At 41.6% G+C, this 13212-nt stretch overlaps 1 protein-coding gene across 1 annotated transcript in view; it reads left to right on the forward strand.

Annotated features, from left to right (window-relative positions):
* The first annotated feature begins 453 nt into the window (after positions 1-453).
* Positions 454-13212, forward strand: part of trim71 (tripartite motif containing 71, E3 ubiquitin protein ligase) — a 28348-nt gene continuing 15589 nt past the window's right edge. Inside the window, exons 1-2 of the mRNA XM_069682008.1 lie at positions 454-822; positions 853-1199. Coding sequence (XP_069538109.1) covers positions 465-822; positions 853-1199 — 705 coding nt within the window. The 5' untranslated portion in view covers positions 454-464. The remainder of the gene's footprint in view (positions 823-852; positions 1200-13212) is intronic.

Consider the following 13212-nt stretch of genomic DNA (forward strand, 5'->3'; position numbering starts at 1 on the left):
ACCCCGACCCAGTGTCGCTCCAGTTTCGGGTTTATTTTATGAAGCTCCACGAAGCACCAACGGGCACTTTTTTTCCACATAAGCGCCAGCATCGTCCATTGCTATCTTGTTGGTCTTATTCGAAAGAATGACGCGGATGCTTCCCAAATAAAACGCCTTACACAACTGACAGGACTGATATGACCTTAACAGCTTAAGTATTTTTCTTTATGTTACCTCAGAATCAATCTTTGAATAACTGTTCTGAAGAACTGACTACCTCCTTGTATTCTGTCAGGTCAGAGTTATATAATACAGAGAAGTATCTGTAAGTCGATGAGCACCGTTTTACTGTTGAACTGACTTTAATACCTCACGAATCTACCTCAATGCAACTTTATTTTCTAAACAACATAACGGGCCAATGCGTCCGCAACTAAATACCTCAACCTCATTGCTGCGCATGTTGTGAACTCAGTCTGCAGATGGCTTCGTTTCCAGACTCGGACCTGCAGACTTGCCCGCTCTGCAAGGAGCTATGTGGCTCCTCTGCTCCTATTTCCTCCAGCTCTTCTACCTCCTCATCTTCTTCACATACCTCATGCTCCTCCAGCCAAACCACCAGGAGGCTCCACGTCCTGCCCTGCCTCCATGCCTTCTGTAGGCAGTGCCTGGAGGGCCAGCGGAGTCCTGGGGACCCGTTAAAGCTTCGGTGTCCCACCTGCGACCAGAAGGTGTCCATCTCTGAGGCTGGGGTGGACTCCCTGCCTTCCTCCAACTTCCTCTTCAGCAACCTTTTGGATGTGGTGGTGAGCTCTGAGGAGCACATCCAGAACAAGAACGGTCACCACCTCCGGGGAGGTTTAGGTGGAGGCTCCTCCAGCTTCCATCTCCCTCATGGAGGCCTGCTGCACCCCCACCACCTGGGAGAGCCTCAGTGCAGCTCCTGCGATGAGGAGAACCCAGCCACGTCCCACTGCATTGACTGCCAGGAGTATCTGTGTGACAACTGTGTGCGGGCACACCAAAGGGTGCGGCTGACCAAGGACCACTTCATCGAGCGCCTGGGAGACAACCTCCACCTCGGCCAGATCAATGCCAACAGCAACCCGGGGCAGCCGGGGGTGTCGGTGTCCCTCGCCCAGTCCCTGCAGAACAACTTTGCCCTGCTGTCCCTGTTCCAGGATCGCATGAGCTTCTGCCAACACCATGACAATGAGGTGAGTAGATATAAGAATAATTTTTGAACCATTGACCATGGAAAGACAGAGGTAGGTCTGCATTTGTTACAAATATGAATACCACTTTTCAGAAAAGAATGGCAATAGGCATGTCACACATCAGGACTTTTAACAAACTCCAGGGTGTCTTGGCATCTTAACCAACCCTACTGGTCCTGTGGTGTTCTTAGTGTGATTACATTATATGAATTGTGCACAAACGCATTCATACACTGTCCTATGGTGTGATAGCATTATGTGTGTACCACAGAACCATACTGGGGGCCATATGGCCTTAGGTTCAAAGGGAGCTGAGTGGCTCTTCACCTAGTTCCCTGGAGACGAACAGGCACGTGTGCTGAGCTGGATTTATGCACACATACACACACACACACACACACACACACACACACACACACACTTATAAGCATAGACACATGCAGAGTCTGGTTAATCTGTACCACACCATCCATTCAGGGCAGAGAGAGGCCCCTGGAGTAACTGCACACATGTTTCTATGACTGTTAGAAGTCCTATCCATGGACATATTGTGGAGATCTAGCCTTTTCTCATAATGGGAAAGACAAGTTGGAACTCAGGGCCCGAAGTTCTTTCTTTTTTTTTGATCATGTGATCTGGGCAAAGTAAACTACAAAGGCCTGTAAAACAGGAAACCAGCTCCTTCTTGGTTTAGTCATATGGCCAGGAAGAATAACAAATAGCATTTGTAGGGGTTCTTGGAATTTCATTTTTGTACCACTTCTGGTTTCCGTTAAGGAGCTAGAAAGAGGCTCTCCCTGCTGCAGGAGAATACACTTTAGGCCACAGGAGCATAATTCAAAGAAATGTTTCTTCTAAAAAGATAATCAAAAAGGTTTGTCCAATCGAGGTCTGAGTATGGTCAGGTAGGTTGGACATTATTATACCGTTATGGTTGCTTTCAACATTTCCTAGTCATATAATTCAATTTCTGTAATCATGTAGTACTACTGCAAAAGTTAGAGGCATTGTAACTTTCTTACATAACCAATAAACAGATGTGGGTTCAGGCTTCCTGCTGCTCCTTAAAAAGTCTTAAAGTCTTAAACAATAATCAGGGAAATTAAACACATAAATTACCGAAATTTGCAGAAGGTATTACATTTGCGGTTTGTGGTCTAAAATTACCGTAACAGAGTATAGAAAGAATCTAAGTTGTTTGACCGTAATGCCTCAGAGACTCCACGAGCTTTACGTTATGTTCGTTCAGCTACAAACAGTGACGTCTGGCTGTGTGACATTGTTTTGTTGTCATCAGTCGTGATTTGTAGTTAGATACAAATCGTTGGAAGAAGAGATCTTTCGGAGTTGGTTGTCACTAGCAAGAAATGACAACGCAAGGTGCAATTTATGCGCAGAGACAGTCTCGTTAGGGAACTTAATATATTATTATGTTTTTGGCAATTTACCACCACCTATCAGCAAAATGTCAGTGCCATCGCATTTAACCTGTCTATCCCTCTGTGTGTGCACTAGGGATCCGCCGATTGAGAAAATCAGGGCCAATACTGATGTTTAAAACAACAATTTTGCTGATGCCGATGTGTTTTTTTTTCAATATCTGTAATTTTTGTAATTATTAATGCCCTCGTCTGGATAAGGGGCCAAGATTAACCAAACAAAACCAAATAAATAAATTTATTCAGGCCGTCATCACACTCTTTGAGAAAGCATGAATTCAATCTTTCAAAATTCCCAATACATCTTTTTTATTTAAACTCACATAAAATATATATATATATTTTTAAATAACCTTAAAAGCCTCTTTAGCCTATTTAAGACTCACCTGATCATAGCACAAGCATTTTTTAGTGCTTACATAGCCTAAGAAAAATCTTTCTGAAAACTTAAATACTTTTATGTTACAATTAAATTTACTGCACAATTAAAGCAGTTAAATAATAAAAACATCGACAACTGCCAATGGCACATGCCACCTTATTTGCAGATGGCTCCGATGGGCCTGATATCGGCTGATTCCAATGTTCAGCCGATGCATCGGTGCATCCCTAGTGTGCACAATAAAGTCAAGACACACACTTGTGGTCAAAAACTCCAAAGGATATCTCCTGGAAGTGTGAATGACAAAAGATCTCCTGCTACTTGGAATATATACGTGTGATACAGAAGCCCTCTATTTTACTTTATATGTTGGCATCTTGTTTATAGAGTTGTTTTTATGTTACACCAGCTATCAGACCCATTTTTTGTTTCCTGGTAAACACGGTTACACTGTGACACGGTTTTCATTTATATGTGTAAAATGTAAATAAATATGCCAAGATATCAATAAATGACTAATTCTGCTGCAATTTTCAAAACATTAATTAAGCATGTTGTCACACAAGGCCAGTTCAGATCCCAATTAATTTTATTTTCCATGACCTCCACCCCCCTCATACGTCCCTTGTCCATTGCCAGTAAATAGGTGGATTCAGTTTTCCAGTAACGGCTTCATTTCCCAGTAATGCCTCACTCACTCACTGTGCTTCAGCCCTGGGGGAGGGAATGACACAGGAGAAGGCTAGTCTTTCTTTACCCATGAGCACTGAGCAAGCAGAGTCATTGTCTGTCAACCAGCTCCAAATCCATCATGTGTTCAAACAGTTCCTCATGTGTCCAATATGAAAAACCAGTTTGGTCTTTTAAGGACTTTGCTTTTTTTTTAGTATGTGTCAAAAGGAAATCCTTATAATCTATTCTTATTTTTTAATTTAATCCTTAGTTTGCTCGTCCAATACAAATTTACTTCATGCATCATTTGTAATTTCTTAGTTTGTGTAGTCTTTCTTAAGTCACCAGTATAATCCGTCAGAATTGCCTGTCTGCCGTTTGAGCAGCGTTAAAAGCAACCTCTCTGGTACCACATTTGATTTCTGACATGTTTTGAGTTTGAGTTTCCAAACTGGTTGTTTAAACTTTAAGGTTTTCTGTGCAGTAAGAAAAGACCTGTTTTGAGTGCTAATGTCTAGTGAAGCTCCAACCAGATATTTCTGTCATCTATTATTTTGGGCTGTCTGAGCTGATTCCTGAACAGAACAACAGAGACACTAGCTGTTAGTTATTTCCCGCAGCAAGGGATCTCAGTGCAGTGTTCTTGTTCCTATTTTGCTGCCATGCTATTTAATCAGGTTTGCAGTAGTGCAAAAAGTTGTGTGGCTTGTTCAGGTATTCTTTCCTTGTTGTTTTCTTTCTTTAGCATACATACCAGTTATTTCCTCTCAGGCAAGCCCTGAACATACACGCACGTCTGCAGTCAGCTGGCCGTCAGTTGGCCATCAGCTGGAGCCCTCACTGTGTATTCAAATGCAGCTCTTTACAGAAGACACAAGGCACCACATCCGCTTTTGTCTGTGCTACTTCTTTGAGGTCAGCATGATGTGTCAGGGTCGTCATACCCGCATGAGCACTGTGTAGTGTGAGTTATGGCGAGAGTTGGTCCAGGAGCCGGGGTCTGTCCCCTTTGCAGTGTTATGTAAGCCTGCCGAGGAATTTCTCCTCTCCCCGGAGATCGGTGGTGACGAAAGTTAATGCTCGCTGCTCTAACACCTAAACAACAAAAATTTGATTGTTAGGGGTTGGCAGTTCGATCCCCACCTCCTTCTGTCGCCAAAACACACAGAAATTTCTCCTGATGGTCAGGTCAGCATCCTGCCACCCTGAAGCCGGCTGCCAGTGGTTTATATGAAAGAAAGAAAATACTATTGCAGGAAGTGTAACTGACATGTATATGTAGTGTAGATGGTAAATTGACAATATGGACATTTTGTCCTTTGACTAAGATTTGATGCCATTCACATTTGATCGGATAACGGTACCTGTCCCTGGAATTTGGTACTGTTAACCAACAGTCTTTTTTGGATACTTCACTCTCTATCTCTATCTATGTAATAACAAAAATGCAATTTCAGTTGCAATAATTGAGTCCAAACTTCTTAATTTCAACATTGTCATATAATTATAGCATTGTGTAAATATTTATTTATTTAACACTTAATGCACCGCACAAAATAAAGTCCCTTTACCTCCCTCTTCCCTAAAACCTGTCTCTAGTATCGGCAGCCTTTCGCAGTCTGTGAGGGCAGATTTGTAAGCTGGTCAGCTTTGCCTTTTGTGTTTTTAAAAATGTAACTAAACTTGTGATTGCTTTTAGTTCGCAAATTGTAGCATTATAAGTTCCAGGCTATAAGTAGGAAGTCCTATACATGAGTAGTGCGTGATTCAGTTTGTGGAAACTGACATTTTAAACTCAGGAAATTTGGTTAAGACCGTGATATTACAAAAACAGAGATGGTGATACAAAATCTGGCTTCATTTTTAACTTCATCAACTGTAATGGAGAGAGAAGTTCTGGTTTTTTCCCTTATGGAGGCCGTGGACTGAATATCAAGTTTGTTTGCTTTGGCGTGAATTTTCTCCCAATTCTCTGCGCACAGATGCATCAACCATTTAACCCATTATTGCCCTCTGTAGAACCCCAGTGATTCTCTGATGATGCACACAGAGAGGATAACGCTGGGTTTCAGTTGGAAGATCAGGCTTCTTGGACAGCAAAGGGAGTCGGCCACCTATTCATAAGAATATAGAATATGTGCACACATGAGTGAATGTGTTGGCCTACTTAAACAGCATAAATGTCAGTTGTTACTCATCTGAAGCACTGGCAGTCACATTGTGTGTCTGTGTGTGTGCGCGTGTGTGAAGTGGAAATGGAAAATTGGATTACATCAAAGGAATGCCCTCTTCTTGCTGTGATGTCACCCACCAGCATAGAAATACATATGCAGCACCATCTGAGAGATCCTAATGACATGATAATCCTACAAAGTGCCACTCTGTGCTTTAGATTAAATTGTTGTCACCATGACGACGCGTCTCGCTGTGCATGTGCACAGCTTCCCAGCAACACGCACACAAATACTCTTTATATAGCAGGGGTGAGGGTGTTACTGAGGCAGACTGAGAGCGGACAGAAAGTGGTTGCCGGGCAATGAGCTCCCACAATGCATCGTGTTAGGATGAGGTGAAGTTGAACTAATCAGTTTGACGGCCTACCAATGCTCTTGTATCTCCTCGGGGGCCATTTTTGTTGAGGAAGACAGTGGGATGTTCAGTTGCAGTGGGAGGTCTTGGCGTTTTATTGTAGTGTGTCACACATTTCCACTCCTCTACGATTCTTTGTAAAATTTAACTGCTCTGTTATGTCGTCCTGCAGAGGAAGACTATCACCTAAAACATATGCTGGGTTGGCTTTGTGATCACCAGCTTTGCTCCCCCTCTCTGCAGCTCGCGAGCAGAGAATGTTTGTAAGGAAACCTAACCCAACACTGACGCTGATACAAGGCCAGAGGAATTCCTGTAACTTGAGTTTATACCTCCTGGGTTCTCTTTTCCCCTTCGCTCTCTCACTCTCTCAAACACACACTGGGTATTTCCTCCTGCTGCTCCTGCCTTTCTCATCAGCGCTCTCTGTCTGCTCTCTATCAGAGACGATGGACATTATGGATGCAGAAAGTCTCCTCAATATGATTTAGCAGCTGTTGCTGTTGAGGGGCAAGTGATTACATTTCATCACTCCTGGAAGTGTCCGTATGAGTGGGTTGCAGAGGCCTTTCCTTGCTAAGAGCATCTCCCATCTGTAGGTAGTTATGCTCTGAAGAGGATTGTCGTGTGTGTGTGTGTGTGTGTGTGTGTGTGTGTGTGTGTGTGTGTGTGTGTGTGTTTCCACACGGCCAGCACAGTTGGATTATATGAAGTTGGACTTCCAGGGTTTTAATGTGCAACATATGCCCAGTAATTAGAGAGCATTCCCTGTTTCCTGTGTGTTGTGAATGTGTTTCATGTAGGCTAAGGGGGAGTGTGTATGTGTGTGTGTCCCGGCTTTGATGTCCATTTGAGGACTTTGGGCCATATAAATTTAATGGATAGAAAGGAAGGCATTTATCACATTCTCTTTGACAACGGGATTTAAAACCCATTCAGGAGTTGGAACCTGCTACTTCCTTCTTAGAGGCTGGGCACAAATGGCGTTTTAATTGGCCATTATTTGACCTCACTTAACGGGACTGCGCTGTTAACACATTTGACGTTAAAGCTCTCAACTCTATTTGGGGGACACTGCACAGCTTCCAGCTACAATAAGTGATAAATATCTGGCTAAGACCATACCTGTTTGTTGGCTGTTGTGGTTAACATTGGGCACAGTTGCTGTACATGCTGTGCTCGTACATGCTGTACACTTTTATAAGCAGTTAGCTGTATTATTTGCCAAATCAAATAAGACTAAGTGCAAATTCCAAGTTTGTTTACTTTGTAACCGGAACTTTCCATTTCTGCTATTAGCCTCCTGATCACCTGATGAAGGATAAAATAACTGTCGCCATGAAAACTTCCCAAACTTGTAAAGTCTTTCCCAAGTCCTTTGCTGGTCTTAGAAGCTTTCATTTTCATGGATAATCAAACTGACCTTTTTGGATCATATCCCATCATCTCAGTGACACCTGAAACAACACCTGAACACAACACAAACATCAATTCCTATTTAGATTTTGTCAGTGACACTTTACTATTGCACATAAATTTATCAGCAGTGGACTAAAAACCTGCTTTACCTCCTAAAAAAAAATTCAGTAAACATTTAGCTGTGAACGTTGTTTTCTTGTTGTTTTTCTTTCTGTGTCATGATGTGTTATGCTCCATGTGACAGGCATTTGCTCATGTTGATGTTTCCGTCCACTTGTGTAACCAGGCCATTTCCTGCAAAGGCCATGCTCTTTAGGCTGCCATGTTGGTATGCCAGCCATGCACATGTGTGTATGTGTGCGACAAACTGGCGACAGATTTACGGAGGCTTTGGGGATGTGAGCAAAACAATGAATGTTTCTAATCTGTGCTGCATATGAAGCATTTTAATTTCTTCATTCTGGACCAAACCTGGCATATGTTTCATCAACATATGAGCAGAGCAGTGAATGTTGTTTATTGTGCTCTCGGATGTCAGGGTAACAAAGGAAAGCTGGGTTGTGACTGTATACAGATACACACATCTGTTCCATCTCAGCTGCTCCACATTTCACTCACACAGCTTCTCCATTTCAATCTGTGTTTGCTTGAAGCTGTCTCCCTCTCACATTTCTCCTTCATTCTCTCTTTTTGTTTATGGACCCCTTTTTTCTTTTTTTATCTTCTCTCAACGCTCCCATTCTTTCCCTTCCTTTGCTCCTTTTTTTTCCTACTCAAGTATTAAGCACAGGACAGTCAGTCACATGCTCGCTGGGTAAGGAGGCCAGCTGACTGTGGTTTGTTTTCCTTCTCCGCTGTGGGCCTGTCCAATCAGATCGCCGGCTTACAGCCACCGCCCCCCTGTTGTATCTGGCAGAGTTTCAAAACATCGGCAGGCATGTGCGTGTTGTGTCCGTGGCAACAAGCCAACAGGGGTTGCCACGAGAGGGCGGGGCAGCGGCGAAGGAGGACTGGAAAATAGCAATGTGAGTGGAGGAAAGGAGTGATATAGGGGACAGAGAGGGAACGGGAAAACTATATGTGAACAGTATAAGGAAGCTGTCTGGAAAAGATGACAGCAGGTGTCTGTGAGTTCCATAAAAGGAGCTTTGTCTGGCAGATGGTATTACTGGGATTGCTGGGAATGTTGGGATTGGGTATTCCACAGATTATCCAGCCTGGAAATACCAGACTGGCTTATGGCTGGTGCTGTCTATCTGCCCTTTTCACATGTGAAGTGCTCTACTTTTTTCATGTTTCCTCCACCTTTACTACATCCAATGCAGGTTTTTAATGCCAGTTTCCTCGCAGAACAATAAATCAGAGAGGAGTGGTTATGACCATGAGACTGTAGTTTCTTCTTAGAAAATAAACTGTGCTGTACATTCCAACCCGTTTAATACATTCTTCTGCAAGATGTGTTGAATGGGGCAGTGGGAGTTTTTGTGCTTTTGTTGTCAAACATTTGGCAGTGTCATCTGACTTGACTTGTAACTTGAAGACCCCAACATAATTTGAGATTCAGCTCTTTGCACGGCTGTCACAAGGAGGACTTACAAACAGATTCAAATCTAAATTAGGCTATGTCCACAAGTATTGTTTTTGTAACGTCCATGATACACTGGTATTTTAGGTTGCCAAATATGGAGACTTTTGGAAACTCTGCTGACCGTGTTTACGTTTGAAAACTCTGCTGTTTAAGTGTGTACGGTCACGCCCCTATCACATGACCTTTTTCCAGTAGAAAACAAGCAGCATCAGCTTTGACTTGAAGCAGTTAAGGCAACATGAATAACACATTACAGGCGCTGTTGACCTTGTTGTCTATGCTAGCTGCTGTTGCGTGACAGGGCTAAGACTCGTCTAAATGGAGGTAGTCAACGAAAATGTCCTAGCTTGTGGGTCGTCTCACTACTACAGCATGTCCACATATTTCTCTCAAAAAGTACAAAATCAGAAAAGACTGAAAATTGCTGTGATCGTTATTTTGTTATCAGTATTAATTACAAACTAATTGTACTTTCCCTTCTTCAGTGTGCTGCTCAGGGACTAGCACTTACATAGCGTCGCTTTCAGGTAAAATTGTTGGTAGTAAGTAAACATAAAGCAGACTGTGAATGTTCTCTGGATAGATAAATGTTTAAAACAAAGATATATTCATTAGGACACAAACAAACTAGATTTTTTGTTAATTCAGCGTTGATTCTTCTAAGCAGGATTTGTTCATTTCATAGCAGGAACTACTTTTCTTAAATATGTTTGGTTCAAGTTGCTAAACAAACTGACATCTGACTTCAGCTTCTAGGAATGTCCCCTCAGTGCCTGTTTGTTTGTGTCCATACGTTTCTGACCTTTCTTGTTTCTGTCTGTTGACATGTAGTTAAAGAAAGAGCACACAGGCCCGAGGCACTGACATGGTTTGTGAAAAACAGGCTAACGTCTACACAGTTAATCCCCTTTGTTAAAAAACAGACATGAAAAAGTCTTGTGAATTACAGTTTTAAGCTTAAACTCTAAAAATGTATTTGTACAATTTTGTTATAATTGTTTAAAAATTAAAGTTCCTCGTAAAAATTAATTTAATTAATTCCAGCCTTTTTTTCCAGAGCTTTTTTAATATTTATAATATTTCAATTTATAATATTTATATTAATATTAAATTATAATTTAAAAATTTCCCACTGCTATTGTTTGATAACAAAGACAAATACACTTATCTGCAGTATCTATATTAGTATTGGAGCATCTACAGTCACATGAATTATAGGAAATGCTCTTTCGATTTTGCACAATGACTTTCAAAACATTTCTACACTTTACTTCCTATAAAACATTCCATCCATTGCTTTTTGCAGAGTTTGGATTAAATTGAGCCATTGATTTGAATTACACTGCAAAACATAATCTGAGGTTAATGAATTGCATGTTTCATGCATGTGACAGATGAGTTATAAACTAAAATGGAAACTATTGAGAAATGGCATTTGGACAGGACCCTTGCAGATGTCTGAGCATCTCAGTGACAGTTAAAAGTGCAGTTCTCTGAGAGAGCATGCTTCCACAGTTCCAAGAGCAGCCCTAGTTTTTCTGGCACTACAGTGTGACATTACATGGCCCTCGTCCCTTCCCCCCACTCGGCTGTGCATGCAGGCAGCGAGTGCTGCACGGAGCGATTTTACTGGCTAACTGAGCTCGTGCCCTCTCCCCCAGTTCCCAGTACCTCCGAGGGGAGGGGGGGAGAAGGGGCCTGATCCTGCTGCTGCCTGACTCCTGCACGGCCCATCATGCATTTAGTCTATGTTCCAGCAAAGATTTCACTATTTAAATTTTCACCAGCTTTACATATTAATGTGATACTGAACCGTAAATTTATTAATTTTTTATGATCCGAAATCTTTTTAAACTGTAATAACGACCCATGAAATTTTTGTATTTAAGGTCACTTTCCATCATTGTGTGTTAACTCTTTAACTGGAATTACAGTGCACAACAAGTCACTACTACCAATTTGATTTAATTATTATTTCTCTTGATATATAAGTTTTATGTTTGACCTTTTAAAAAGTTTAAATACATCCACACGTCTCCAAATTTCTGACGATATTCCATTTATTATGATATATGGTTAGAAGGAATAATATAGAGAATAAAAATGTTATGTAACTGCTTTTTGTTGCTGCATGAAAAACCAACAAAACACTATTAAACAAAGTGCTAGATTCTTTCTGAGGTATCTCTTCAGTCCATGACCGACATTTTCAAACACACCCCCACCATATGGGGGTGTGTTTTAGTGTAAATTCATAATGAAGGAGCGTAATGGGCAAGGAGGGAGAATGAGAAACATCCGGTGCACTAATGAAATACAATAACTCACTTCCCCCAATGAGCCGAGCCCTCCTGCTCCGAGCTTTAAGCTGCTGATGGCATCTGTGTCTCCAACAGTAAAAACAGACAGCAAGTTTACATTACACTTCGCGTATCTGTGTATTTGTTCAGCATTTTGCACACATTTCAAATGTGTTTCTGCTTGCATGTTTTGTTGGAGCGTGTGACATGTTATTGTGTAATAAATTACACTGTGTAGGTGCATCACCACTGCCTGACAGCCTCCCCTCTAGAGTGTTCTGTGTGGAATTTACAACTCTGTTAGCGTGACACCACGCCTTTTTCACGTCTTTTTAAGTTGTTTTTCCACATATAGATCACGTGCACACTGGACGTTTCTGGTGTGTTGTTGCATGTGTGAGGATATCCGGCGTGTCCAGTCCTTGGCATGGCTGTGAAATGCCTGGTCTGCTCTAGCACCACATGTTTAACAGAGCAGCTAAATTCCTGCCTGGCAAAGAAGTTTTGTGTGTGATGCACGTTTGTTTGTCGTAGGTTGATTTAACAATGTGTGGCATATTTCTTAAAGGTTGTGAATGATGGGCTTGAGCGAGAGGCAGGTAAAGAGGGAGGCAAGCAGAGAGGGAACAGGATCCTTCCACAAAGACCTCTGGGAAGAGCCGGTATCCTGTGTGAGTCAATAATATTGACTGACGTTCCAAGAGGCCAATGTGTTATGTAATCTACAACCTTGTGTGTACGAGTGAGTGTGTTTCACCTCGAGGACTGTTGAGCTGTTGACGACACATCAGCAGCAGATTGCATTAAAGAAATGTGAAGCGTCGTGCAGGTGTTTGTTATAGGATCTAGTTGTGTGAAATAGGACTCCAGTGTTTTCTATCACAGGCTTCTGTTCTTCATTTTGCCATGTTTCCACATGCACAGATAGTGACTGTTAACATGAGATAATACAGCCATTATATATTATTGATTTCTGGATGGTCTGTTTAAAATCTCGTGTAAAATGGATGTTTTGAATTAATTAAGAATTTATTTTATTGTTCAGTTCTAACTAATGTTCTGTGCGTCATATGTTTGTTTTAACATGGCTCCAAATAACTGCTAGGCAGAGGCATATGACATATGAACCGGGGTCCTTTAAGAAGACATGTTAAAACACTTACAGTTTATTGAGAAGAGCACCATAAGGTTCGCACATTTGCAAAAAGAGAACCAGTTATTTATGTGACAACCAGATTGACTGGGATGATTGAGTGTTTGAATTGGTTACTCTGGGCAACTGTTGCTGTAGTAAATTAAGTTTCATTAGATACAACGTGTCAGGTTGTGTGTAATAAAGCTGATTGGCATTTTTCCATTAACATTAGCCGAGGCTCAAGTCAAGTCAGTTTTATTTATGCAACCCAAGGTAACAAATCACATATTTGCATTAAAAGGTTTTACAATCTGGACGTCATATGATGCCGTCTGTCATGAGGCCGTCAATTTTGATTTGAGAACTGGCAGAGGAGGGATCCCTCTCCTTGGATAGACACACAGGTCGTAGATGTTTTGTATTCAGAATAGACCAATATAGTATAATTATAGTGTGGACAGTCAGGAATAAGAAATTGTAGATTTAAAA

This window comes from Semicossyphus pulcher, unplaced genomic scaffold, assembly GCF_022749685.1.
Source record: "Semicossyphus pulcher isolate SPU_LCO1_2020_fin unplaced genomic scaffold, fSemPul1.0.p SCAF_5, whole genome shotgun sequence".
Classification (NCBI taxonomy): Eukaryota; Metazoa; Chordata; class Actinopteri; order Labriformes; family Labridae; genus Semicossyphus; species Semicossyphus pulcher.